This window comes from Varanus komodoensis, unplaced genomic scaffold, assembly GCF_004798865.1.
Source record: "Varanus komodoensis strain SLA01 unplaced genomic scaffold, ASM479886v1 scaffold87, whole genome shotgun sequence".
NCBI lineage: Eukaryota > Metazoa > Chordata > Lepidosauria > Squamata > Varanidae > Varanus > Varanus komodoensis.
Genome location: NW_025336565.1, coordinates 1,124,156 through 1,151,146, shown reverse-complemented (window position 1 = coordinate 1,151,146; position 26,991 = coordinate 1,124,156). Strand labels below are relative to the sequence as shown.

Genomic DNA, 26,991 nt, shown 5'->3' with positions numbered 1-26,991 from the left:
GCCCCGGGGTCCAGGCGGGCTCCAGGGGCCACGCGGCGGCGGGCGCGGAAAGCCCCCCCCCCCCGCCGCGCGCGCGCCCGGCTGCGCCCTCCTCCCGCAGCTGCTCTGGCCCCCGCGCCCGGGAGCCACCGGTGCCCGTGCGGCTGCAGCCACTGGCGGCCCGCTGTGCCACACTCCCTCCCGGGGCGGGACAGGCGGCCCCCAGAGCTGAGTGGCCCCGGGAGCCCGCCGGGCCGTGGAGGGGCCTGCCGGTGCCACAGCGGCACCTCGGCCACGGGGCGGGCGCCACCAGGACCGGCCGTGCCTGCTGCGTGGAGTGACGGAGGGGAGGGAGGAGAGGCCCTCTGCCCCGATTCCTGGGCCGCACCACTCCCCTGGCGGGCAAAACGCGGGAGACCAGAAGGGCCTGCGTCCCTCCAGGCCCTGGGCTCGCTGCCACAAGCCCCTGGGCCCCCGGCCCCTTCCGTCCGCCACTCCACTGCCCTTCCGGCTCCCGCGCCCCCGGGCACCCCGAGGTGGGCAGCGACGTCTCCCTACGCGCCTCAGGTTTTGGGGAGCGGCAGGGCAAGAAAACCTCTGAAATCATTTGTGCCTGTAGGAGCCGAGCCAACAGCCCGCACGGCTCCATTCCCCCCTGGCAGCAGCAGCTCCCGAGGCCCAGGCCAGCGTTAGGGTCGCGTTCTTCCCCCACCTCAGTTCACAGCGACCGTTTCTCACCCCCCAATTCCCATCTCCCAAAAGTCAAAGGGAAACAGCAGCAAGGACAGAATAGGAGGAGTCGCCCCACACAAATCCAGACAAGGGGGAACGAGCCCGAGCCACAGCGACCGGCGGGGGGGGGGGAGGCGTTGGAAAAATGAAGCCAGACCTGCCAATCACCTCACAGGGGCTTATTAGACGCACGGGGGCCTCTCTTTATCCAGAGTGAGGGGAGCAGCAGGACGAGGACGAAAGAAAAACAAAGAAAAATAAAAGCAGTAAAATTGGATCTTTGTACAGGGAGCTCGGTCTTTCCAATGAGAAATGCGGCCTCGACTCAAGTGTCTGTCGCACGCTTTTGTGCGGCGGGTTTTTTCACCCCCTTTCTTGTACATCTGCCCCCAAACAGTTGGCATCATGCCAAAGCGCCGGCCCCCCAAACGCCGCCCTGCTAAGTCACTGGGCCAGACTCCGTCCTGGAAGTGGAAGCTCAGAGGGTCGCTGGCTGGCTGGCTGGCTGGCGCGGGGAGCGGAAACAAGGTGCCCACGAGCTCGCAGTGGGGAGACCGGCTCGCGGCCAGCTCAGCCCCTGCTGGCCGGCGGAGTCCAAGCACCTTCACCAGAGTCCGAGTGGCGAGGGCAGGGGGTCACGATGGCGGGATAAGGCAGAGGTTGCGGGCCGAACCCTGAAGAAAGGAGGAACCACCGTCACCAAAGGCGATGCTGGTGCAGGTTGCGGCTTAGCACCGACCGGACGTCAGCTGTGAACCTGCCGAAAGCGGGAGAGCGCGTGAGAGGCGGCCACGTCTGGGGGCGAGCCAGCTGCCGGCCGGCCGGGCGGCCCGCCCCACCAGGAAGAGGCCCGCAGCGAGCCGGAGCGCGCGCCGGGCTCGTGGCTCCCTTCCCCAGCCCAGCTCGGGGGGCCCGGCCGCGTACCCCCGGCCTTACCTCAAGGCGTCGAGCATGGGGAGCAGGTTGAGCAGCGCGGTGTCGCTGGGGTCGCTGAACCAGGACTTGATGGGTATCGCGTTATCTGCCGGGCACAGGGGGGAGAGGCCCGCTCGCGTCAGCAGCTGCTGGCGTTCGGGAGCAAAGCCTTCGCGGGCTGGCTGAGGGGCTGAGCCCGCAAAGGGCTGGGCGGAGGCCTCGCCTGCCCGGCGGCTCTGCCCACGGAGCGCTCCTGCCGCACTTTCCAGCCAGAGGGGCTGTGCCAACAGCTTATATGGAAGGCCAGCAAAACCCCAAACGGTCCCGGCCCACAGGATTACAACCCAGAAGATGCGGCCCACGTTCCCGACATTGCAAGAGTTGCGACTGGAGGGATCCCGACTCCAATCGCTCCTACTGGAGTCGGACGGTGAAGGGGAGGGGAGAGGGAGGGAAAAGCAATTCGATGCCCAGAACATTGGGGGCAGCAAGGGGGGAAATCCAACCTCTTCCCATCCTTCTAGGTTTTCTTAAATGTGCAAAGAACTGGACATGATAGAGCATTAACCATCGCGATGCCGCAGCTCCGGAGCCATCGGCGGGACGGAGAGGACGCTCTTGGACGGCGGTTTCCGGAGCAGCGGGCCTCAGGAAAGGCCTGTGCGTCCAGCGTCTCGAGGTGGAGGTGCCCGAGACGCAGAGCGCCTGCCGCTTGTCTCTTAGGAGACAGAAAGCCACGTTCCCCAATATGGCCAGCGCGGAAGGGTGATGGGGGCCGAAGTCCAACAGGTCCGGAGGGCACCGAGTCGGCGTGCCGGGCTCCAGACTTGGTTCCGACACGCATCCTCCACCCGCAAGCCAGGCTGGCTCCGTCGCTGCCAGGGCTCGCTCCTGCTCAGCAGCCCGTGGGGGCTGGGGCGACCGGGTGTGTGAAGGCGGGGGGGCCCACAGAGCTGCCCCGCTGCGGGGGAAGCTGGTCAGGCACGCCATGCCTGGGGAGGGCCTCCGGCGCCTTCCCCTCGCAGGGGCCTGGACCCGATGGCCCCCGGCCTCAGCAGAAGGCAGGGGAGGGGAGGGGAGGGGAGGGGAGGGCGGCCCACCTGGATGGCTCCTGTAGGCTCCCGGCGAATTGTCCAGGATGACGATGCTGGACAGGTCGCCGTGGACAACCGAGAGGTCCTTGATGTAACTGCCCAGCTCCAAAGTGCAATGCTGGAGGGAGGGAGGGAGGGAAGGGGGGTGAGCGGAGAGCCACGCCCCCTGGCGGACCGCCCTCCCCCCAGGGGCCCCGTCCTGCTTCCACGGGGGCCTCACCAGCACCTGGCCCACCACTAGGCGGCAGCAGCAGCAGCAGCAAGGTGGGCCGGAGGCTGCTTAGATCTGGAACCGTGGCCCTCGGCTCGGGGCAGGGCGAGGTGGGCGAGGCCAGGGGCCCCCTCCCCGGCCCTGCCGTCACGCGGCCCCCCGCTGCCCGGCCCCCCGCAGAGGGCGGGGCCCACCTGTCTGTAGTATCTCCTCTTCAAGATGCTCCGGTTGTTGTCCAGCTTGTCTGCCACGGCAGAGCCGTAGATCTCCATGCTGGCTGTGAAGACGACGAGCTCATACCACTGGCTCACCTGGGAGGGCAGGGAAGCAGAGAGATGGGGGTGGCCAGGCGCCTCCGGGGGCATGCAAGCCCCCCCGAGGACCCCCCAGAAGACCCGCTGTGCAGGCGCAGAAGGGCTTGGGCCAAACGCGCCCGGCACCTTCCCCGTGCAGCCACCGCCCACCCGCTTTCGGGATGACCCAACTATAATTGTAAGCCATCCCGAGAAGATTTATCCGGAAAGACAGGGCAAACACGATTTAGACAAACAAGCCAGCCAGCCAGCGCTACGCCTCCGGCACCCTCCTCCTGCTCCAGGCTCCAGCTCTGCGGTGCCCCGGGACTGCCCACGGAAGCGTCACAGGACACCTGGGGCTGGCGAGGCTGGGGGGGGGGGGGGGGGCTCGCTCGTGGCTCGAGCCCCTGGCTGTGGAACAGGCATCTCCGGCCCGCGGCGGGGCCCCCGCCTGCTCAGAGGCCTCCTCTAGCTCTCGAGGAGACCTGGGCCAGCGCGGGGACCCACTGGCAATGGGGCTGCGCGTGAAGAAGAGCGGGGACGGCCCCTGCCTTCAGGCAGCATGACGCAGCTGCCGCAGAGCCCGCCACCCGTGCTGTATGCCCCTCCCGCCTCCCCGGCCGGCTGGCCCCAGCGTGGGGCAGGGCAGGGCAGGGCAGGGCAGGGCAGGGCAGGGCAGGGCAGGGCAGGGCAGGGCAGGGCAGGGCCTGAAGCAGGTTCAGCCCTCAGCCGGCAAGGAGCAGCCGGAGGGGAGGCCGAGCCGGCCGGGCGCGCAGGCCGGGGCCAAGACGCTGCCGCTCACCCTTCGACTGGGGAGGACCCGGGCTGGGCAGGCAGGCGAGACTTGCCCCGATCGGCTCTTCCCCGAAGGCCGGGAGAGTCAGTTCCCGGACAGAGACGCGCGCCGGGGCGCTTGCAGCCCCAGAGAGAGCAGTCGCGTTCGGCAGGCGGGGCGGCTGGGGGTGCCCCGCTTTTCTAAGCTGGCGAGCGGTCCCAATCCGGGAGGCCCTTGCCTGCACGCCACGTCCTCCGCCACCTCCAGGCAGCCCAGCTGCGTTTCCCCACAGGCAGAACACGGGGAGCGAAGAGGACGGGCCCACGGCCGCCCGACAAAGCCCCGTGGGTCCGTCGGCCCCTCCTCTACGCCGGCGGCCCCCGGATGACGCACTTGGAAGCCTCGACTGGAGGCCCACCCGGCTTCCCCCCGCGAAGGCCTTGGCGTCGTCCGTCTTGCCCGGCTGGGCTGCAGGCCCCTGCGCGGGGGAGGCGGGCGAAGGGCGGCCACGACACGAGGCACGGCGCCAAGCTAGGAGTGGGCGCTTCTTCGCCCGGCCTGCCCCACGCTTGCGCTCCTGGCCCAGGCCGCGTCGTTCGGGGCTGCCCGGCCGGCTCTTCCTCCCACCGGCCGCGGCGCAACCCACTCGCTACCCCAGCACGGCCTCGCCCGGCCGCTGATCGATCGATCGATCACCGGCGACTCCAGCGGCAGCTCACGGGCAGGGCTGCACAGGAGGACTCTGCGTCGAGCAGAGCCGAGGCAGCGGAAAAGGCCCCTTCAGCGCACACGCCACGCCAGGGCGCGCCAGGACCACGCGTGCCTCGCGTCCGAGTCGGACCGCTGGCACGGCCCCCGCTCAGACCGGGGGGCTCCGCAGTGTGTCTGCGCCGCTCGTGGGGCCTGCCTTACGGGTGGCTGGTGCGGAGGGCGAGCCTGTGCGGCAAGCTGCTCAGCGGGGACCTCCCTGTCCGCAGACCTGGAGCCTTTCCTGGGACGCCCCCCACCCCGTCTCCCAACACTCCGGCTCGCTTCTTACCACTTCTAGAAAAAAGTCCACATGCGGCCTCTTATGTACAAAAAAACGGACCGGATGCTTGTCTATGACAACCTGGGGAGAAAGAGGTGGTTTAAGGGGAGGGGAGGGGAGGGGAGGGAGCTGGAACCCCAGCTGCCGCTGCGGGCTCCACCGAAGCCCAGCAGCCACTTTCCGATGACAAGGCCTAGCGTGGGCGATCTGCCGCGGGCCCCCTTCCAGGCACGGGCGGAGGCTGCCTTTATACCGCCAGGCACCTGCCCCGCCGGCAGCTCCAGGCAGGGTCTGCGATCTGCCGGTCGCACATCCTCCGCGTTCTGCCCGGCCACGGGGAGCCCCCCGAGGCCCACCGTCGCTGGGCTGCCTCCCGGCTCCCTTCCTCGTCCCGCCGCCGCTCACCTTCAAGATGAAGTCGGGCGGAGTGCCCGGCCGCACCGTAGGCCGCAGGACTCCATCGTGGTGGGAGTGGATCAGTGTCTCATCCAGGTCCAAGACAAGGATTTTCCTCTTCACCTGGTCTGCCGAGGGAAGGGTGGGCGGGAGGGCGAGAGAAAGAGCGGGGAGGTGAGAGAAACGGCCGGTGCAGACCCGAGGTCCCCCCAACTGGAATCCCGCATCCCCTCTGCCCAGCCCTTCCATTGCTCCGGCAGAACCCCGAGAGAACCCGGAGAGGAGAGGAGAGGAGAGGAGAGGAGAGGAGAGGAGAGGAGAGGAGGCAAGGCCGCTCTGGCCGGAGTGGCACTTACTGAGTCGTTCCCGTGAGACTTTGGAAAGAGGAAGAATATCGTAGCGCACGGTTTGATACTGGATCACCTGCCGGATGGAAGCACAAAAATCAGCAATGCAGTCATGTTCATGAAGGGGACTCCAGTGCAGCACCCCAGTCCATGTCCCAGAGGTAACGCCTGTGGGCAGGGCCCACACTTGGCAAGTGCCAGGGGAACGCCGCACACGGGGCCGGCTGCTGAGAAAGGCAACTGGCTGTCCGGGTGCCAAAACGGTTCAGTTGTGGGGTAAGAAGTACGGTGGCAGAAACGGCGGCGGGGCAGAGTCCACAGGAGGAGGCTTAGCTGTTGAGTTGCCATCAGATTCTTGGTTAGCTCTGGACCTGAAGTGGCTTCACAGAGCGAGATAACTGAGAAGCAAAGCCACAACCTGGTAACCAATGGAGAGACAGCTGCATGCCACAGCAACCCGCGACGGAAAAACACTTCCTTCTAACGCTTCCCTTCCACACTGAGGGTGGCGGGGAAGAAAACACACCGAGCAATTCGGACACAACCAAACAGTGGCACGGGGCTGGATTTCACATTTATTCAGGAGAGCAGTTCCCCTGCTCTTGGAGAGCGGAACCGCAGCATCGAAGAAAGGAGGCAGGCGTCTTCCAATGCCGCTGGAGAACGGTCTTGCAGGGCTTCTCCCTGAGAGGAGGGGGCAGGGAAGGAGGTCCTCGGGGGGTTAAGCCAACAAACCGTGGGCTGCATGCTCTGCAGAGGAGCTAGATATTTCGTGTGTGTGTGTGTGTGTGTGTGTGTGTGTGTGTGTGTGTGTGTGTGTGTACACACCAGCCGAGAATCGCCTGTGCTCTCGGTGAGCCTCTCATTCCAGGCTGAATCCAGCAGATCCCGGCACACCCAGAGGGTCTCAGCTTGCAGTGTGCCACCATCAGAAGGCTGCGATTTTAGACACATGTAAAGCAGCAGCTTTCTTCTCGCATTTCGCTGTTTTAGCAAGTTCTTTCCTGCCCAACAGCTAGTATTTCAGTCCCCCTTAACGTTAACCACTGCTCATTCCTCTTCCCAGAAAAGGGTAAACATGCTCCGAAAGGGGAAGCTGGCCCTCTCTCTCACCTGCAAAGCCTGGCGAGGGAAGCAGCACGCACCCCGGCCTTCACCGTGGGCTGCACCTCTCCATGCTTCCCCAGGACTGGAATGCAGCACGCCAAGAGCCTTGCGCAGGGCAGACAACGTCCCGCAGAGAGGCCCGCTTGGACAAAAGCCGCACGCCTTCTACTCGTGAGCTCTTGCCCTGGGGGAGAAAGAACACCCGTGCTCCCCTGACCCGGCTTTTTCCAGCCTGCTGCCTCCTGCGGGTGCCCTGGCCTACAACCCCCATTATGCCTAGGGTCTTGCGTCGCAGAAAGAAGGGCACACTGCAGGGAGGGGTGGGGCCAAAATGAAAGGGTGGCCAGAAGCACTAGCCTGTTCAGACTGGGAGGAGCCAAGCTTTAGGGGAGACATTAAACCTTTTGAAGCGGGAAAGAAGGGTGCAAAAGCTCGGAAGTCGCCAAACACGTGGCAGCTGTGACAAAGGGGGTAGGAGAGGGGGCGGGGTCACCTGCGTACACCTGAGGGGCTGGATTCAGGCTCCCAGCAGTCTGGATTTGGCCCACGGGCCTGAAGTTGGACACCCTGCTATCTACGAAGCCTGAGGCATCTCCGCCGGCTCCTTCCTGGAATTGCCGCTGGGGCTTCATCAGAGAAGACATGACATTACAGCTGGAGAAACACACGGCCAGTTTGTCCCAAGTCCCAAATGACCCAGCTGAGAGGGAAGCTGCTCCCTACCAGGCCTGGCCTACCAGGTGGGGCTGTGCTTGCAAAGCCCCCTTTTCCGAAGGACGCTTCTGCCCTGCCTCAGCTGCCCAAGGCAAGCTGTGGGGCGCACGCCTGCGGCTTGCCTTCTCGGCAAAGAAGGTGGCTGAGCAGCAAGACCCGGAGCAAAGGCAACGGAGCAAGAGTGAAGCACCACGTTTAACCCTTGCGAAAAGGCAGGTGTGGAATCGTGCCCTGAAGCTGTCGTGGCAGCAACACCGGACGACCTGACCAGCCTTGCATGGCCCTGCCCACGATTCCTGGAGCTTCAAGCTGAAATGAAGCACAGCTCCTTGGAAAGGGCCTCCTGGAAGGGGATGGTTTGGGGGAAGACACGCATGCCAGGAAAGGCCCCTGAGCCTGCCGAGCATCCTCCAGGCCAGGCCAGGCCAGGCAGCTGCCAGCCGGAGCGGGCGGCACAGGCCAACAGGGCCGTCCGGCGTCCAGCCGCTCCTTATCTCACACTTCACAAGTCTATTTTTGCCTCCCACCTGCTGCTTCTCCACAAAAGTTCTGCTCCCCCTTTGCAAGGGCACCAAGATGGCACAAGCCCAGCGGCTGCGCGCATTCCCCCTGCTTCCTTTCCCCGCTCTCTCTCTCTCTCGCACATGCACCCGCCCCTCGAGTGCCCTCCCTTGGCATTTACCAGGCCCGAGCCCGTGGCGGACGCTTCTGGCCCTCACACGGTCCTCTTCCAAAATTAGCCAGCCAGGCTCCTGGGCTTGGGAAGCTCGCCAGAAGCCAGAGGCCTTGGACCAAGCACAAGAGGAAGGCACTGAAATGGGGGGGGGGAGGTGGGGGGAGGGAGGCCGGGCCCAGGAAGGATATGCCCCAGGTGGGGAGGGAGGGAGCAGAGCTCTCCACTACTCCCTGGGCCAAAGGCACGGCTGCGCAGGCAGCCCTGTCCTCAGCTCACCCCCGGGGGCCCTGGGACCGCGGGAGGCAGGCCGCTCCCTCGCAGCTGCAACCCTCGTACAGCTGCACATATCCAAGAGGAGCCGCTGCACGGAGAGGTGGGAGCAGGCGGGACGGAGGCCTCCTCCTGGCTGCCCCGGTAGCCACGCGCCTCACCGAGCAGGGCCCGCTGCACGCCCGGCCCGGGGCTTCTGCCCACTGCAGCGGGGCCTGCTTCCCTGTCACGCGAGGCGGGGGGCTTTCCGGGATGCGCTGGGGGAAGTCCCGGAGGTGGGCAACGCAGCTCCGCCCGCACGGGACCAATGCACGTTTCCAAGGACACTGTGCAAGTGGAAGGGCAGCAGGTTGTCCCCCGAAGGAGTCTGCACAGGAGGCCCACGGGGCTCCCCGGGAGCTCCAGGAACCCAGAGGCCTCCCCCTGCTCTTACCTGCAGGACGCAGACTCACCTCGGCAGGGGGACCGCCTGGGCTCCAGGACTGGCAGCAGCGAAGGAAAAGGCGGTGCTGGCGGGCACCCTCCCACTCGCGGGGGAGCAACGAGGGGTGCAGGCGAGAGAGGGACACGTGCCTTCCACACCCCCCACGCCACCCGCCCCGCACGGCACGCCACCCCTCCACGACAGACCTCCCTCCCGCGAGCCGGGGCCAGCGCGGCCTTCCCTCCTCAGCCCGGCCAGGGAGGCCTCCTCCGTCTCACATGCCCACTGCTCTTCAGCGGCACCGCTGCTGAACCTCTTCACGCCCGGAAAGGGGCGTCTGCCCCAAGCCTTCCCCGACCGGCACAGAGCTCCGGCAGCGTGCAGCACGGGGACCGCCCCCCAGCACCTCCCCGGCGCCCGCTTCCTAGGTCAGCCAGGCTGCGGGAGACGCCGTGCCTGACAAGCCGACTCTGAATGGGAGCAGAAGCACTGCGTTATTCAGCAGGTGTCTGCAAGGAATGGTCAAAAGAGCAGGGCAGGGCGGTCGGAAGCGGCCTGCCAGTCGCGTCAAGCATCTTCCCTGCCCTGACCCTCGCGCGGCTTCCGGAAGAGCCCTGGGCACGCCAGGGGAGCCACAGCCCTCTGCCTGGGCCCCTGCTGTGTAAGTGAGCAGCTGTCACCAGGGAAGGCTGGGAGAAGCTCGCAAGCCCAGCCACCACCAGTTTGACTCGAGAGCAGCCCCCGCACACCTGGTGCCTTGCCGAGGTGCTGCCCCCCCCCCATTCCTTGCTACCGCAGGCGATCTGTTGCAGCCCCAGCCAGCCGAAGGCACCGGGTTGGGGAGTCCGGTCTCAACCCCCCTGGGGCCTCCAGTCCCGCACAGCCTGCGCTCCCAGCGTTCTGAGCAAGGGCCACGAACTCGAAAGGAGACCAACAACTGTCGCTTGCGTAACATCTGCCAAAATATGCAGCTGCTGCCAGTCCCACTGTGTGGCCTGATCCCTGTACCTGGAAGAACAGGCGACATGTGGAAGTCACACGGAGAGGCACAGGGGACCTCAATTCCCGACTGCGATGGCAGCCACTTCCTGGGCAAGCGCACTTGCACGGCAGGGGGTGCCGCACCTCCGCTAGCCCACCGCTGCTCTGACGGCTGGGATGTCCAGGGCTCCCTGTGCTCCGGGGCCAGGAGGGACACTTGAGGCTTCAAGCTGGGCCCACACTAGGTCCTGAGACAATTTGCACCACAGAGCAGGAAATGACCACAGACACACCACCAGCGGAACCTGCCGGCTCCCCATCCCACCCAGTTCCATGCGCACTCCGGCCTCTGACACGGCCACTGCGGTGCCACTCTCTCTCCTGGAGGCTGGCTACTGGGGACAAGCACAAAGAGGCAGACCCACCAACTCACTCCCTCGCCCCAAAACTCCGGGCACCAAACATGACAATGAGCTGGGCTGCTGGGTGGAAGCTCCTTCTTGAAACTCCCCCAGAGAGACGCAAGAAGGGGCTGAGGTGGAATGCCTTGCTCATGAAAACACGACAACGCCGGTCCGTCCCAGAAGCAGGCGCCACGTCCAAAACCCCACGGCGAAATCCTGCCTGCCACCCAATCACACCGCCAGCCCAGCACAGACGGGGGTCGGGGAGGAGCCCGGAGGCCAACCTCCTCTCACTCCTCAGGAAAGCACCCGGTGCACGTGCATCCTACAAGGCGGCTTCCTTCTCACCTGCACGTGTACGTGCACAGCACACACAAAGTATACCAGAGATGGCTCCGTTCATTTCTATAAGCAAACGAATAAGCAGTTTTCTAAAGCCACACGCCGAACCCTTCGCCAGACCAACCCCACACCTATTTTCCATCCTGATGAGAACCCCGTCCTCCTGGCTTTCTCTTGCCAACCCCAGCAGAGAAAGGATGGCCCTCCCAACAAGCAGTTCCTTCTAAAATTATGTTTAAACAAAGCAAAAGCAAAAGCAAAAGCACAGAAACTAAGGGATGAAAAAGCAGCTTGTTGGCTCAGCCGGACTTCAGAGAGCGTCTGTCAGCTGCAATCCCACCTGACCAAGTGGTCCGTGCCTCTTCTGGCATCATGGGGCAGCCTAATTCATACGCAGAGGGAAAGTTGGACACGAAGTAACCTTCCAGAGAGTTTATTTTTTGGTGGGGCGGAAACAGAATGAAGAAACAATCTCACTAGGGCAGCTGAGAGAGAGCACGCTAAGCCTGATGAAGCTGGAAGCTGAAACTCACCGGAAACCTCAGGGCCCCAGTCAGAATTGGAAATACACACAACTGGTCAGAGTGAAATTCACATACAATTGATAGCTGGTGGTTTTAACGGGCCTTGTAGAATCAGAGGATGCCAGAGCAGTAGAGCTGGAAGGGGCCAAGGCGGCCATCAGGCCCAGCCCCCGCTGCTGCAGGCCACCACGTACACCACCAGACTCGTATTTTGCTGTAACTCAGTTCCATGGGAACGGCAGTCATCTCCTTCTTTCCCAGGTAAACTAGGCTCACGGAACAGAAGCAACCCATCCCAGTGTTCCCCTCAATCGCACAGAACCTACTAGAAGCACCTCCCATAACCCAAAGGCCACCCATAGCTTGCCGTTTGCTGTCTCTACGGTGCAAAACTTCTTTTCTTTGGAGAAGAGGCTGCACTTGCAAGCACAGTTTATTTGCCTTTCTGCCCCCCAGGCCCCAAGCACCCTTAAACATCCCCAGCCAAGAAGACCAAGCTCAGACTTTTACCAAAAGCTAGAGTGATTATCCTGCTTCAGCCTCATCCACAAAGAGGAGAAAAATCTAAGCGCAACAAGACGGTCTTGTTCACATCTACGTTCACCACTTCCAGGGACTTTCATTTTACACAGCACAGACCTGGCCACCATTTCCTGACTCTGAGGTTCCTTTAATGCTCAAGACCTGCGGCTTCCCCAGATCGTGGGCTGGGCCATTAGTTGCTGCCTGTTCTAGAAGGGAGAAGGCTATCGGGGGCGACCAGCCTTGCTGGCTATGGGCTATCTCCTTCACCAGCGGCAGTGGGCACCAGTGACTAAGCAGCTGGGCAGGGGGAAGCCTGGCACCCATCCTGTGTGAGGGATCCTGTGCGCCACTGGCCTGCCACCGTGTGTACGGAGTGCTGGACTGGATGGACCGTTGGCCCAACCCAGCAGGGCTGTTCCTGTGTTCTAGTCCTACGTAACCCACAACCACCTGTTGAAGAAGACACACCGAGAGCATTTACAGCACTGCGGTCACCTGCCACTGCTGAACACACCTTCCCTCACTGTGGATTCCTATGACAGGATCTCTTGCTTTCATATTCAAGTCCACCCTACTACCTACACATTGCAATTTCTCTATCTGGTGCAATCAACAACAGTTTACAAAGAACATCAACCCTGCTTGTGGTTCTCACCACCTCAAAGTCACTCCGGGGAGGGAACCGAAAGACAAGGGAAAGGTGGCTTTAGTTTTAGCTGCATTTACTTGGGCTGCAGCAATGGGGTATGGGGCCTAAGCAGCTGTGCCAGGAACTTCTAAGAAAAGCGGGTGGAAAAAGTAGAAATACGAAGAAAGAAAAATAAGTTGCTTCACACAGGTGTTCTGGTCAAGGTTTTGTCCTGATGCCAGGTTTCCCCCCTTCGAACCCATGGTTTCCTACCACAATGATCCCAATTACCCCCTACAAAACTCTCAACCCGTTTGCATGATTATGGTTGCTTGCATCCTGCAAACACAGCCCAAAATACTCGCCTGTACCAAGATACTCCGCGCACACTCTCTGATGCCTGGTCTTCGCCCTGGTTTTCCCCTTCCATCAGCCAAACGCTTTCCACACAGCGCCCGGCCCCTTTCAACAGGCTTGTCTCTCCCAGAGGTGCAGCTTCCTATCATCCCTCACATTCACCTGCTTGCCTTCTCACTCGGCTGCCCGTGGGTCCTAATCAGCAGCCACCCCAGCCTACCACCGCCGTCTAACCCTTCTCCGGCACCTTCGTCTTACAGCTGTTGTGCTCGCCCTGGCCGCACCACGAATTCTTCATACGGCATATGAACAGTGTCCCCTGCTGAGCTCGGACAAGAAAGAGTTGGGAGGGAGCCTCCTCTCGCCACCCTCTTTTTTATGCCACAGGCAGCCCCCCTTCCGGGCTTGTGGGGGCAGGGGGAGAGATGCGGGAGGGATCCCGACCGCTCGGACAGCCGCCTCGCCCAACAAGAGCCTGCTTTACGTGTCCAGCCTCGGACCTCGCTCCTCACCGGCTGCCTCGGGAGGAAGCGCACTCTGCACGTCCTCAGAGGCACTCTGCCCAGCAGCGCGGGGAGGCGTCCCGCCCCCGGGGGCCCACCTCCCCACCCGCCCCCGTCCCGAGGCGGCACTCACGGTGCGGGCCTGCCGGCGCAGGAGGTAGAGGACGAAGCCCCAGAGCTTGGCGGCGAAGGCGAGGAAGGCCCGGAGGCCGAGCAGGCACTGCGAGCGCATCATCCCGCCGGCGGGGCCCGCCGCGCCCGCGGCCCGGCCCAGCTCCGCCAGCTTCCAGCGGGGAGCGGCGGACGGAGCGCGGAGAGGGGCGGCGGGGGGGGGGCGGGCGGCGGCGGCGAGGGGCGGCGGCCGCCCTCCGGCTCAGCCCGTGCCCGCGAGCTCCGCCATGTCGCTCGGCGCGTCGGCCGCTGACGGTGCCTGCCGGCTGAGGGGCGCTCCCCTCCCCCGACGACTCGGTCGCCTCTTCCGCGCTTCGCTTCCGGGGCAACCGCCGAGCGCCAGCGTCCACTTCCGGGGCACGGAGGCGCGTCCAATCACCTGCCGCGGGGGACGCGACGCCCACGCCTGCGGAGCGTTTGAGGGAAGGGGCGGAGCGAAAGGTCTCCCACTGCGCACGCGCGGCCCGCTGGCCGCCTTGCCCTGCGAGCCTTGAAGGAGTCTATGGGAGCGGGAGAGGACAGGCACGCATGCGCACATCAGGTGGTGCGGGACAAGCCCGGGGGTGGCGCATGCGCTCTTCCGTGCAGAGAGAAAAAATCGGGGGGCGCCGGCGCGCGCGCGCCCCCTGGCGGCCAGATTTCTACCAGCGGAAGAGCACAAAGGGCCGGTGCCCATGCTCCGCACCGAGCTGGGTCCGTGGCCGAGGCGGGATCCTGCGACTCATCCAAAGGATCTGAATCGCGCCAGTTCAGGGAGAAGGGTAAGGCAGCAGCGAGGTCCGGAAAGCCGCCCGTTCAACTTTGCCCTTCTTTCATAGGATAGCTTTCAACACACACACATAAATACCATGTTATTATACAGTAATTGCAATTATGGTTTTGTTCTTTTAAAATTCTTGCATGCGCCTGTTCGTTGACCACCCAGAAAGCCCTCAGCTATAGGGCAGCAGAACAGAATCAGTATTTTAAACATGCAATGCATTTCCTGCATGTAACCCTTCCCCCGAAGGCTGCGTGGGGTACTGCTGGGTTTGTGCTGGGCAGGGAGGTGGGCATCCAAGGACAGGCTTCTGTGCTGCAGCTCCGAGGCGGGGGATGGTCTGCCAGCCCCGGGACCCCAGACCTGCTGGGCTCTTGGCAGCCGTGTGGCCTGCGATGCCTCAGGTCTCCCTGCACCCACCGGGTTCTCCATAAGCTTTCTCAGCAAAGGCACCAGCACCGCATCAACTCCCACGGAATGACCCTGCTAGCGGGCGAGCACCACCTCCAACTTTCCTGCAGCCGGGGCTTTTTCACTTCCTTTTCCACCGCGCACTCTCCTCTACAAGGAACTCCACTGTCCCTCAAGTGCTTCTTGTATTTGCACCTGTTCCAATTTATTTTTAATTAGCAATGTAAATCACCACAGAACATAGCTACAAATGGAAGGGTTTATTATTAGCAACAATCTCCAGAGCACGGTTGTGTCCATGCTGAGATAAAAACCAGTCCTGGGGCCCGCAACAGTGCAGGGGGCAGCGTGTAGCGGAAGCCATAGTCTCTGCTGGTTGGGGGATTCTGGGAGTGGTCGCCCAGGACATCTGGAGGGCCCCAACCTGGGGAAGGCTGATCTGGGCAGCGTTCGTTCAAATCTGAGGTGCGCGTCTCGTCCGAGGCAGCAGATCCGTTCCTTCCCCTCCAGGGAGGGAGGCCCAAAGCAGAAGCGCTGCTGGGAGATGCCGGCAAGACAGCAGGCGGAAGGCGGCGGAAAGTTCCTGCTCCGGCGGTTTTGCAGCTCTCCCTTTGGGAGCAGGCCGCGGCCCGGACAGGGGTGCCTCCTCTGTGGGAAGCAAGCCAGGCTCCCAGTTTCTCTCTCCGTCTCTCTCACACGTCCAGGTCATCGTCTGGATCCTCGTCATCAATGTCATCACTGGCATCTGGCTCATAAAAGATCGTGCCCTGGCTGCTTGGCGTCCGGAGCAGAGACGACTTTCTGTGGTGACAGGCAGAGAGAGTTAGGGGCGGGGGATCTGCTGGTCTCGAGTGCCAGGCTAAGAGCGAGGGTCTAGGCTGGGAGAGGGACCCCCACCCCAGGGGAGAGTTGGCCCTCCACGGATCCCACGTGGCCCTCCGCCTCCCTTGGTCTGACCTCCGCTCCTCCAGTCACTGCCTATTTACAGAGCTCTTTCCCCCACAGGCGCGACTGGCATGCGCCTCTCCGGCCCTTCCAGCCTCAACAAGACCCTGCGGTAGTTCAGGCCGAGAGCCAGAGGCTGCTGCCAAGGCGCCCACTGAGCTTCCTGACTGGAGGGAGGCAGTGTGGCTCCCACTCCACCCCCACACTGTGGCAGATGGGTTTGCGTGCCCCCCTCCCCCCCGCCCAGACTCCATTTCTCCGAAACCAAAATTCCTCCTGCAGAATGAGATGCCCCACCCTGGTACAGTCACTGTTCAGCCACGGGACCCCTGGATCCCTTGCTCTAACCCACCTCCCGAAGTCGTTGAGCTGCCTGGGGATGATGGGCATTCTAGTGTGAAGAACACTGAGCCGAGGCAGAAATAATAAAGGGTGGTGCCGACACAACCAGGAGGAAAACTCCAACACGGGGGTGGAAGGTTACCAAGGGAGCCAAGAATTTAGTCTGGAGAGACTGGCAGTCTTGTCATGGAGGACAGAGGCGCGAGGCTTCCTCACGAGCCCTGGGCATGCTTGTGGCACGCTTGCGCAATGCTCTCGTGCAATCGCACCTCCCTGAACACTTCCCTGTCTGCTTCTGTTCCCATGAACACATCCGGCAAGGTGGTTTAAGGCTGCCTAAAGAGGGGTCCTTGACCACGACTCAAAAGCACCTGGCTTCTGTAGGGGACCGGAAGCACGGAGGTGCTGAGGAGGGAACTCCGGGCATCTCGCGTGATGGGCAGTGGGTGGCATGCGGCTGGCACGCCACGTGTGAAACACCTTTACATGCTGGAACAGGGCGGTGCTTTGTACGCATGGAACCAGCTGCACCAGAGCTCCTTTCCGAGAAGACGGACTTAGAATTATGCCACGCCTCCCTTGCAGGCACGGTGGGAAAACGTCCAGGTCGGATTGGAATTACATGTGTGTTGTGCGCACAGCGATCAGATGTGGCCAGAAGTGTTGTGCCAAGGGGTTCTAAGTCTAGCATCAAAAGCCAGGGACTGTTTCACAGCAATTCCCCATTTTCTGCTCATAAAGCAGCTTCCGTCCATGCAAATGACGCAATGCAATTAAAAACGATCTCCGAAGGATCCAGGGGAGCAGCCTGCCAACCTCCGAAGGCACAAAGGAACCTGTCCCGGGACGTACTTTTCCTCACTGAAGTGGTATGGAAGCGGCACCGACTCCTTTGCCCGGCGCTCAGCCTCCGACAGCCGCAGATTGAAGGTTAAGTTGGCTGTTGGGTCGGCCTGAAAAGGGAAGCAAAATGAGAAAAAGACACAGGTAAACAGGAAGGGTAAACAGCAGCACCGACTGCAGAACCGTGGAGAGGCCTCGCAGGAGGAAAGATGGCGGGATTGTGCTGCACCAGGCCAAAGACCCGTCAGGTCCCGGTTCTGTTTCTGCAAGCAATGCCTGAAAGCACCTTCTTGGCTACAGGTACCTGGGAAACCCTCTCCTCCTCCCACGAGAGCTGGGGAAACCACAACACGCCCTCAGCAATTTTAGGGGGAAGCAGCAGGCAGGCTGGGAGCCCGGAGTCCCTTGCATCGTGAAAACCATCGCAGGAAATATCCAAAGAGAGGGTGAATGTCCCCGAGATGTTTATTCCTGTACTTTGGTACTCCTGGGGGCACTGGGGGGGGGGGGATGCCTCACCTGTTTTGCCTCCCCCACGCCGTCTGCTCATGCAGCGCCTGGCACCTTGGGATCTACCCAAGGGCCCTTTCCTTCCAGATCTCGCCCCCTGGGCACAGACCAAGCCGTGGCGCGTGAAGGGCCGGGGCGAGCGTACCATTCGCGGGGAAAGGGGACATACCCTTGCAGGGGCTTCGTCATCCTCCAGGCCTCCCTCTCTGGAAAAGCCATCCGGTCGTGGCTCGCCAAGGTGCTTCAGGATAAAACCAGGGAGGAGTGTGATGTATTCTTTCTGGGAGAGCAACGGGCGAGAGGCATGCGTCAGGCTCCTGGGCTTCTGCCCCGTCGTGCAGAGCATCAAAGATGCTGCCTGGCTCAGTTAGCGGCCCCACCACCAGGAAGCCCCTCTCCCTTTCCTGGGGGTCTTTGGATGTGGAGCGTCGGGGGCAGCCACCCTGCGATGGGAGAGCAGCTTCACCAGGTATCACGTCCCCCGCTGCACGCGGCTTTCGAGGGCAAAAACAGCACCTTGAATTGGACTTACAGGTGCGCAAGCAGCCGATCCAGGGAAGCCGGGAACCCTTGCGATACGCTCAGCGCTCCCGGTCCCCGTGATCGGCTTGGTTGCCACAGACTCCCAAGCGGCAGTTTCTGAACTGACTTCAATGGCAGCTCCCCAGGGAGCGAAATACGTATTGTCTAGGTTCATATACCACTCCACGTTCTGCTGTGGAGATTTGGGAGCAGCGAACAGTGAAGGATAAAACCGATAAAGGAGCAAATGGCGGGTTGAAACAGGCTATCGGCATGACCACGGCTGCTCAGTCAAGGAGGGCTTCCCGAAATGCAGGCTTTTCGGGAGGTGCCCAAGGGACACGGAGCCCCAGAGGAAGGGGCCACCACTGGCGAGGCACTCCTTGGCCGGATTCTGAGTGGCCAGGGGCCTGGAAGGGACCAGCAGGCGCCTCCCAGCTGACACCCTGAGTAACTGGGCAGCTTGGGAAGGGAGAAGGTGCCCCCGCTCGCAACCTGCCCCAGGGCAAATAGGCAGCCCCCAGCTGTTTCATCTGTGCAGCTTGCCGGGGGCCACGGCCCTCCCCCTCGCTGCCCCAGTGCGGGATTCCTTGAGGTGAATCTCGTGCGTCGATGGGCCGCGGTGCGTTGGGGAGCAGAGGTCTGCGGAGCTGCATGACCTGGGCACTCCGAGAGGGACACGCCGTGGCAGGACCCGCCTCTGGGCAACCCGCAAGGAGTGGCCTGCTCTGCCGCACCCTCAGAGCAGGCAGCCACGGGCCGGGGGCCACCAAGCCTCACCTTCCGGGCCACCTTGCCTCCCCTCTTCCTGTGCAGCGTCTCAGCCACGCGTGGGGCGCCGTCCCCGCCCGGGACAGTCCCCGGGGCCGGCTCCACGGCCACGGCCACGTGGGCCAGCGCACGCAGGGCTGCGAGCTCTCCCGGCTGGTGTAAGTCCCCGTGCAGAAGAGCCACAAGCGCGTTGACCTGCAGGCCTGCAGAGACGGAAACAGCACGGCGCCCGGTGGAACTCCAGCCTTCCCCAGGCGGCCTCCACACCTGCCCACTGCTCTCCCCCAAGCGGTGACAGCTCACTGGCCACAGAGGCAAAGGAAAGCGACCCCCTTCCAAAGCCTGCCGCAGGGGACCGCCCTGCAAGACCCACAACGGACGGCGGGGTCGGCTTCAGCACAGGCTCGCCAGCTTGGGGCCCTCCAGGCACGCAGGACTGAGACTCCCCTGGCGGCAGGGGCCAAGCCCCGGAAGGAGCCCGGACTGGCAGCAGGGCGGTGCGGCTGTGAACAGAGGCAGGGCTGGATCTGGGGCCCGATCCTGCAGGCGGCCTGCGCCCCGTGTGTTCCGGGCTGCTTGAGGCGCAAGTTCAGCTCTGCCCCCGAGCTGCTTCCCCCCACTCCTTGCCAGTGTTGCTCGCTTTTGCTCCCCAGGCCAGAGGTCCCGGCTTTCCCCTCACTTGGACCACGGGGCAAGGCTGGGCACCTGCCCCTTTGAAGGAGGAGCTCAGGGGGGAGCGGGGGAGGCTGGCTTAAGTGGCAGCGCCCCTCCCCGGCGCAGCGCCTCCCCTCCCGGCTCACCAGCGGCACTGGCGCTCCGGGGCAGCTGTGCGAGGACCCGGCACACGCCGGGGAAGGGCAGGCGGAGCAGCAGCCAGCTCAGCGAGTCCAGCAGGACTGTCGCGGGTCCCTGCGATGCCAGGGCTAGGCGTGATGCCAGTCCCGGTGCTGAGAAGTCTTCCACCGTTAAGCAGCCGTCCTCTCCTGCCCAGCCGAGGGGATCCCGGAAAGCGTCGTGGAACCATATCCTTGGGCAAGATGGCTACTATTATTCTTAGCCAGAAGCGACAGCCCGGGCCAAGGAAGCGTGACTCACAGCGGCGTCCTCAGCCTGGCCCCCCACAGAAGTTCTGGGCAATCTCAGCCCCCCCCCCCCCCAGATTCCCGCTGCTCCCCGCTAGGAATGGAGGAGGCAAAGGGAACATCCGGAGCAGGAGAAACGCTTCAGAGAAAGGACATGTCGCAGGAAACCCGTTCCCCCTCGTAGCTGGGGTCAGTGCCATGGCGGTGGGGCAGGCGGTAGGATGCACCCGCCCCACGAAAGCTCTTCCCTCCCAGCATCTCCTCAAATCCCACCTTTGCCGTGGCACCGCCCCTTAATTTCCACCCTCCAGCTACAAATGAGCCCAGGTACATGCAGACAGAACACATATTCTCCCCTTCTTCAAGCGCACTTCCTGTTTCCCCAGTGTCAAACGTGAGATTCTTAAGTGTTAGATATAAGACGGGCCGGGCTGGGGACACCCCGAAGTCCACCAGGTCTAGCCTTCCTGTTCCCACAGTGGCCCATCAGAGGCCCCCTTAGGAAACCCGGAAGCAGGAAGACGGGCCTCTGATACTGGACGCACTCCTGAGCCACTGCGACCCGGAGCCACGATGGCCCACTCCCCTTTGAGCGCCACCCGGACTGGTGGCCATCGCTCCGCCCCGCAGAAGGGGACACCACCATTCAGCTGTGTGATCCGTGGGCCTCCCTGGGCCCCGTCCTGCATGTCCTGCCCATCCCCTTCACGAAGGGATGCTCCTGGGTGCCAGGACGGATCCCCCCCACCTTCTCTACCGCGTCTGGCATTGCATGCTGCTCTCGTGTATCCCCCCCTTCGCTTGCTATTTTCCCTTCACTAAGAAGCTCAGCATGTCTGCCCCTTTCTTCTCAGAGGAGGTGCTGGAGGTACCTCATCTCTGAAGTTGTCTATTCCTCCAACCAGAGCAGGCCCCTTTCTAAAGCACCACACACGGACCCTGCCAGATAAATACCGGCAGCAACACAACAGACGCCACACGAAAGCGTCACGTGATGCACACTAAGTGGCTGCTGGGAAACACGCCTTGGCCTGACACGCAGCTGTTGCACGCAAGAGCAGACGTGGCCCAGACTCTGAAGCAGCCCTCTCCAACCCGCTGCTCTCCACCGAGGTCGGCCTACACGCCTCCGAGCATCACCACCCCCTAGTGCCCGTCAGAACTCTCGGAGCATGTCGACTGGCTCCTAGAGCCCCGGCACCAGCTTCCGTCTCTGCCGGAACGTGCAAGCCCAGAAAAAGCAAAGGCGACGGGAGAAAGAGGCAGGGAAGACTCACCAGGAGGCCACTTCGGGGCCAAATCCAGCCTTGAATTCTTTCTCTGGGACTTCGAAGCTGAGGACGTGAACAGATTCACCCCTACAAGGAATGTGCCACAGCTGATTAGGTGTTTGAGACGCTGGCGAGCGCCCTTCACGGGCCGAAGGGGGGAGGATCGGCCACGAGGCAGGGAGAGGCGATGCCAGCTCCGGGCTTTGGAGGGCTCCCTGGCTCACCGAGCTGGCCCCGCTGCCCTGGCCACCAGCCACGGCTGCTGCTCCTCCTCCTCCTGCTCGCTGGCCAGGTCAAAGGCCAGTGAGGGGCCAGTCTTGTACCTCCCTCTGGCTCCACCACAGCCTCAGCAGGAGGCCAGCGGGCAAGCCAGTTGCATTGCGGAGAGGAGCAGTAGCTCGGGGGGTCCCAGTCGGTGGGCCCTGCTGGGGTTCAGGCCCCTGGTGCATGCCCAGGCAGGTCTGCCTCTGATGCTGCCATTAGGAAAGGGCTGCGGGCCAGGGAGCCCTCTCTGCCCGCAGAGATTGAGAGGAGTCCCGGTAGCGCTGCCGGTAGTCAGCCCAGAGGAACTCAAGATGCAACATCTGATGCGATCAAAAAGACCAAGCAGGGGGGACGAAAAGGGCTGCTATCCCAGACACCCGGACAGTGTCGGCGCCGCTTTTTCAGAAAAGTCCATCAAGGCGATCAGTACGTGCCCGTGCTAAAGACGCCGTGCAGGCTTTCCCCTGGAAGTCCTTCCACCCCTCTCATTGCTTGCCAGCCGTGCAGGCTGGGGGCGGTGGAAACGCCAGCCCAGGGTGCCCGCAGGACGCCACGCGAGGAAAGCCAGACATAGTATCACGTTATTTGGCAACTGGATCGACAGTCCTTTTCCGTCTCCGCACTGCCCGGTTCCCCAAGGTCCGCCCCCGCAGAGCAAGGTCTGGAAAGGGGAAACGGGGAGCGCCGCGCTTCAGAGCCGAGGGACGGGACGATGCCAGAGGCCAGCGGCTCCCACTCACCGTTGCGCCGAAGCGGCTGCGAAGCTCTTGAGCAAGGTGCGCCCCTCGCAGCGGACGGAGTCTGCACGGGGAGAGCGCAGGGTGAGGGCAGGGCGGCCAGGGCGGCTGCCTCCCCCGCCCCGCCCCTGGAGGAGACCCCCCCCGTCCTTCCCCCCCGCCTCCGCTTCCTCCAGCCTGGGGCGTGCGCCGCAGTGCAGCCGCCGGCATCCCCAGCAGGCAGGCCTGGCGGCTCGGACCGCCTCCGCACTCCCGGGCGGCCCCCCACGCCCCTCCGTGCCCCGGTCCCTCCCGCGCCTGCGAGGCCCAGGAGCCCCCCGCGCCGCGCCCCCGCCCCCAGCCCTGGGGCGGCTGGCGGGGCGGGGCGGGGCGGGGGGCAAGCGACCCGGGCCCGCTGCCCCACCTACGCACCCTGCAGCAGGACGAGCCCCTCGGCCCGCCCGGCCGCCAGCTCGGCCAGCATCCCCCCGCCTCCCCGCGCGCGCGGCCCGGCGCGCCATCGTGACGTCACCGCACGGCGCTTCCCGTACGGAACGCCGCCGCGGGCGCCGCCATGTTGGGGGGCGCGGGCGCCCACGCGGCTGCGGCGAGGGAGGAACGCGCGCCCGCGGGGGAGGCGTCCTCACGCGACACGGAAGGCCGCCAGAGGGTGCAGGGGCCGTTCTGAGGGCTTGACGCGGGCATCCCTACGGACGCCTCTAAAGGCACTCGTGTCTGCCTTGCAAGGAACACGTGTCAGGGAGCGGCGAATTCCTGGCGTGTTTCTTGCGGTAGAGAGGGGTGGCTAGCGAGGACGCCCGGGCGTCCAGGCGGCATTTCACAGCCGCGGCATGAAGAGCAAACCCTCCGACAGGTGACGCTTGGCAATGCACAGCTTAGAGAGGCTGCACCGGTTGGATCTCTTCCTGTGCACCTCTCTGATGCACCCCAGAACCATCCTGGAGAGACGGGCACACACAACTCTGCTTGCCAGGAAAGAAGTGGGAACTGCGGGATACGTGGATGGGGAAATGCAACGAATGGGGAATACTCTCTCAGCCCTACGGATACATCAATGTCATTTCTATACTGCCCAATAGCCAAAGCACTCCGGGGCAGGTTGGTTCCACATGGCATTCGGTGTGACCAGGCAGTACACAATTCTGCATAAGATTAACCCGAGACAAACATTTCTTTAAACAATTTAATCAGTTTAAGCAACCCACAATCATGGAGACTTCAGCACTTCACAAAAACCCAAAAGCCCACGGCAGTTGACACATATGAATCCTTTACCAGTTAAAAAGACTTTCCAGAGTGGTATGTCTTGGATTCAAGACTCACAAGAGAGGATCGCAGGGACAGTGCCTGTCGGGACCCTCCACAACCCTTCCTACAACAAGGACCTGCACCATCAATTGAATATAGGATTCTGTGCCACCAGATCCCCTACAAACCTTTTACTGACTACATGCACACAGAGTTAATCCACGGTGCCATCCTATGAGCCAGAAGGAAGGCCAGACGATTCCCAGCTGTTCGACTTCTTTCAGTCCAAACTCCCCTAGGACCGAACTTGAAGACGCCACATTAGGGGACGGCAGCACTGGTGCCCCCACGTCTCCAGCACACCAGCGCACTTAGCATTGTGACGAGCACGACGGCGACCGAAGCCACCAGGAGGACCAGCGCCAGCACCATCCCCAGCGTCTTTGCCGCCTCTGCAAGTAGAGACAGCAACCGTCACACGGATTAGTTCCTTAACGCGGAGCTTCCCTCATGGCTGCTTAGCATTTGCTCGTGTGCCACGTCTGCGCTGGGGGGGGGGGGGCAGCTGTCCTGAACCTTCTCCCCGAAGGTCCTGGGCTCTCCCGGTCCCACCTCAGCCACCTGTCCCCAGGACCGATCCCCCTTTGACATCAGGCGGTCCTCAGCTTTCTGCTGGGCAGCACTCATTCGAATGCTGAGGTTTTGCCTGGCTTGTAAAACAGGACCGAGGGGGACACACAGGGGCCTTAGTCTCTGAACCCACATGCAGCCCAGGAGCCCACAAGCACCGACGCCACGGGCTTTCTAAACATCGCATGTGAGCTCCAGCAGGGGCCAGGGAAAGCAGGGCATCACTCTTGCCGGACACGCATGCGGCTTTGACGAGCAGGAGCCAGCCTCTTGGGCGCTGGGAAGCAGCTGCTGGGGCTGATTTTGTGGCCCAGGGCACAGCTCCGCAGGATCCAGCGGTCAGGAACACAACAGGAACAGAGCACAGAAGCTACTGAGCAGGCAGGAGACATGGCAGCCTTTGGGCAGAAGAGGAGTGGCCCAGAAAGGGTTCCTCCGGGACCGAGGCCTACAATTCCAGAGCCGGCCAGAGAGGGCTGAAGCAGGTCAGAGCGGCCTGGCTTCTTAAGGGGGCGGGCTACCTGTGGGCATGAGCCGCACGGCCACCACGTTCTCATGCGCTTTCTGAGCGGTGTCCTGCGCTGGCCCCAGTGTGATGCCCACGTTTGATTCCGTGCCAGCTGAAGACGCGTCCTCTGTCGGTGGAAAAGAGACTCGGGTGATCTCCCAGACTCGGGGTGGGTGGGTTCTCCAGCACCCCGTCCATCAGCGCCTCGTGGGGGGCTGAGGACACCATGCATCACGTCCGTCCAGCTGGGCTCCGCAAAAGCAGGACTGCCACGTCCCAGAGGCACCCTGCCACCCGGTGGCCCCCGTGCTGGCCTGTTGGAGAGCGACCTGCCTTGCAGCCAAGAGAGGGATCTTTTCCGGTGTCTGGCCGGCGACCTCCGTTTGGCGTGTGCCCTGCAGCCTTTGGTTTGGCAGCCGTCCCTGGAGCCTCCCGTGGAAAGCCATCTAATGCAGAGGAAACAGGCCGGGGTGGTCACTGTCCATGTCTGCATCGCACCTGTGTTACGTATGGTTCCTGCTAGCCGTTAAAAGTCAGGGCTTCTAAAAGAGCTGGTGTTTTAATCTTTAAAAGATTTGGACTAGGGCTCAAGAGATCCGGGATCCAGCCACTAGGAAGCTTGGGGCTAGTTTCTAAGTCTCAGCCTAGCCTACCTTACAGGGTGGGTGTGAAGATAATATGGAGAGGGGGGGAGAGAGAGAGAGCCGTTTTAGCAGCTCTGGGCTCCTTAAAGGAGAAAAGGCAGGATTTAAATACACTAAATGAACCCACATGCAACTCTCTGCCTTTTCAGCCCCGACGGGACACCCTGGCAAACGGCCGTGGTGCATTCGACCCAGTGTCCCCCTCCCGATCCACCACAAGCAGCTCTTTGCACCCACCCCGTCACCGGTTAATTCCGTTGGGGCTCGCCTTCCCCACGTGGTGTGGCTTATGCTCACTCTGCCCTCGCTTTGGTCAAGTAGCTCTGATTTCTCCGGAAAGAAGGGGGGAAAAGGGAGGGTGATGAGTAGCTTGCATGCCTAATGGATTCACGCCATTTCCCACAGCTATCTTAGATATTTCAGAAGGTGTGGGGGAAACTCAGCAGAGTGCCCGGCAGTTGAATACCGATGCCCCTTCCACCTGGTGCCTTCCGATAAGTTGGACCACAACCCACGTGCTGGGGGGCCAGTAGGATCTGGGTGACCTGAGCTCTGGTCCCCCGTTGGGCATATGGCTCACTATGGAACTTTGGGCCAGTCTCAGCCTAAGCTACCTCACAGGGTTGTTGTGCGGAAAAGCTCGAGGAGGAAGAGAAAATTACTTAAGTGGCTTTGAGGTGGGGTATAAATGGATGTATTTGGAAGGCACCGGATTGCGGGAGGCTGAGGCCAGCGTGCCTCAGGCCCGCCGTGGGATCCGCAGAGCCCACACTGGGAACCTGCCCTCTTCCCCAGGCAGGTGGCGATGGCGGCAGCCGCATGCCTGATTCTTGCCTTCTGTACCTGCTGTGTTCCCTACATCCAGAGGGAAGGCCCAGCTACAAAAGTCCGTTCTAGCTCAACTTCAGCCCCGAGTCATTCCTCACCGTGAGGGGTCCCCACCCCACACGTGCTCTCCTCCCCCCCTCCCGAATGGGTGCACACCTTGGGTAACGACATCCGATCCCGAGACGTTCTGGCGGGGTGCCTGCCACCGCGGCCGCTGTAGGATCGGTGGCATCTGGCTTGTAAAACAAACTGTTCCTGTAGATCCCAGCATTTGGGGTTAGCTGTTTCGGGGAGGGGAAAAAGCAGCACACCTCAGGATGCAGAATGCTCATGCCCCCGGCTCAGGAGTCGGGGCGACGGGTGCGTCCAGGCCCAGGAAGGGATCCGGAGTGACGGGAAGGGGCTCCCCACATATCCTGGCTTCCATGCTCTCCATCCCATGTTTGAGAGGCAAGCCCAGCGAATCTAACCCAGGGAATCAGAAGGGAAAGGACAAGGGCCCCACTGAGCTCACCTGAACGTCCGACCCACACTCTTGCAAACCCACAACAAAGATCACAGTGTCTTTTTCAAGGTGGGTATAGGGACAGCTTCCCAGAGACAGATCAGCTGCTCCACGTTGCTGCTTCGGAACAAACCGGCCCATCTCCACCATCACGACGACATGGGTTTCTTTGCACCTTACTTTGACCCACTGAGGACTAGTTTCCGGGGCCTGCAGGGGCCAGGCATTCAGAGATGGGGGCCCTCTGTGAACTCTAGGTGCGGCTAGGACCCCACTGATGAAATAAACAAAAACCCAACAACAGCTCCCCATTTTGCACGCCCTACAAAGCTCTCAGAAAGACGCTCCCCTGCCCAGAGCACCCTTATAGCCCCTCCTGGCCCAGGTGGCTAACAAGGCCAGCCCCATGGGGACTGCCAGTTAGTGGAGGGGATTTTGGTGTTTCAGTCCAGGTGAGAAGAGGCGAGCAGAGGCTGCAATTAAAGGGAAAGCACCTCGGAGCCACCCTACCTGCATTCTCGGGCGCTGGGCTACAGCCGACACCATCGGGCACTCGCTGAGGCCCACACCCAGGCAGGCTGCCTGCTGCAGTCCTTGTGCTCCCTGCTCCGTCCTTTTCCCGTGCTTTTTCCTCCCACACAGCCGAGCAAACAGGGCCTCCTGGGACCGAGGAACCAGACAGGGAGAGGTAGCAGCCGGGAAGTGCTGCGAGCAGACCAGGGAGGGGCCCACAGAACACATCTTGCCTCACCCCAAGAAAACCTGGAGC

The 26,991-nt window shown here is 62.6% G+C and overlaps 3 protein-coding genes across 4 annotated transcripts in view; all 3 read right to left on the bottom strand.

The window, feature by feature from the left end:
- The window catches only part of LOC123016608 (GABA type A receptor-associated protein), a 3,456-nt gene extending 2,828 nt beyond the window's left edge, over positions 1-628 (bottom strand). The window contains exon 1 of the mRNA XM_044417124.1: positions 538-628. Coding sequence (XP_044273059.1) covers positions 538-628 — 91 coding nt within the window. The remainder of the gene's footprint in view (positions 1-537) is intronic.
- Positions 629-969: 341 nt separating this feature from the next.
- Positions 970-13,492, bottom strand: CTDNEP1 (CTD nuclear envelope phosphatase 1). 2 transcript variants are annotated; one of them, XM_044417262.1, is made up of 8 exons: positions 13,364-13,492; positions 5,785-5,851; positions 5,438-5,556; positions 5,042-5,113; positions 3,126-3,242; positions 2,727-2,838; positions 1,648-1,732; positions 970-1,385 (listed from the first exon to the last, which is right to left on the bottom strand). In XM_044417262.1, the coding sequence occupies exons 1-8, from the start codon at positions 13,463-13,465 to the stop codon at positions 1,316-1,318; spliced, it is 744 nt and encodes a 247-aa protein (XP_044273197.1). In that variant the 5' UTR covers positions 13,466-13,492; the 3' UTR covers positions 970-1,315. The 2 variants fall into 2 exon arrangements, with proteins under 2 accessions (XP_044273197.1, XP_044273198.1); XM_044417263.1 differs by having other exon boundaries at positions 970-1,468; positions 13,364-13,488.
- A 1,325-nt stretch (positions 13,493-14,817) lies between these two features.
- Positions 14,818-22,325, bottom strand: ELP5 (elongator acetyltransferase complex subunit 5). The gene is made up of 8 exons (XM_044417297.1): positions 22,271-22,325; positions 21,863-21,923; positions 20,865-20,945; positions 19,306-19,532; positions 18,515-18,708; positions 17,382-17,492; positions 16,712-16,812; positions 14,818-15,373 (listed from the first exon to the last, which is right to left on the bottom strand). Exons 1-8 carry the CDS (start codon positions 22,320-22,322, stop codon positions 15,265-15,267), a joined length of 936 nt encoding a protein of 311 aa, XP_044273232.1. The 5' UTR covers positions 22,323-22,325; the 3' UTR covers positions 14,818-15,264.
- Between the last annotated feature and the right edge of the window lie 4,666 nt (positions 22,326-26,991).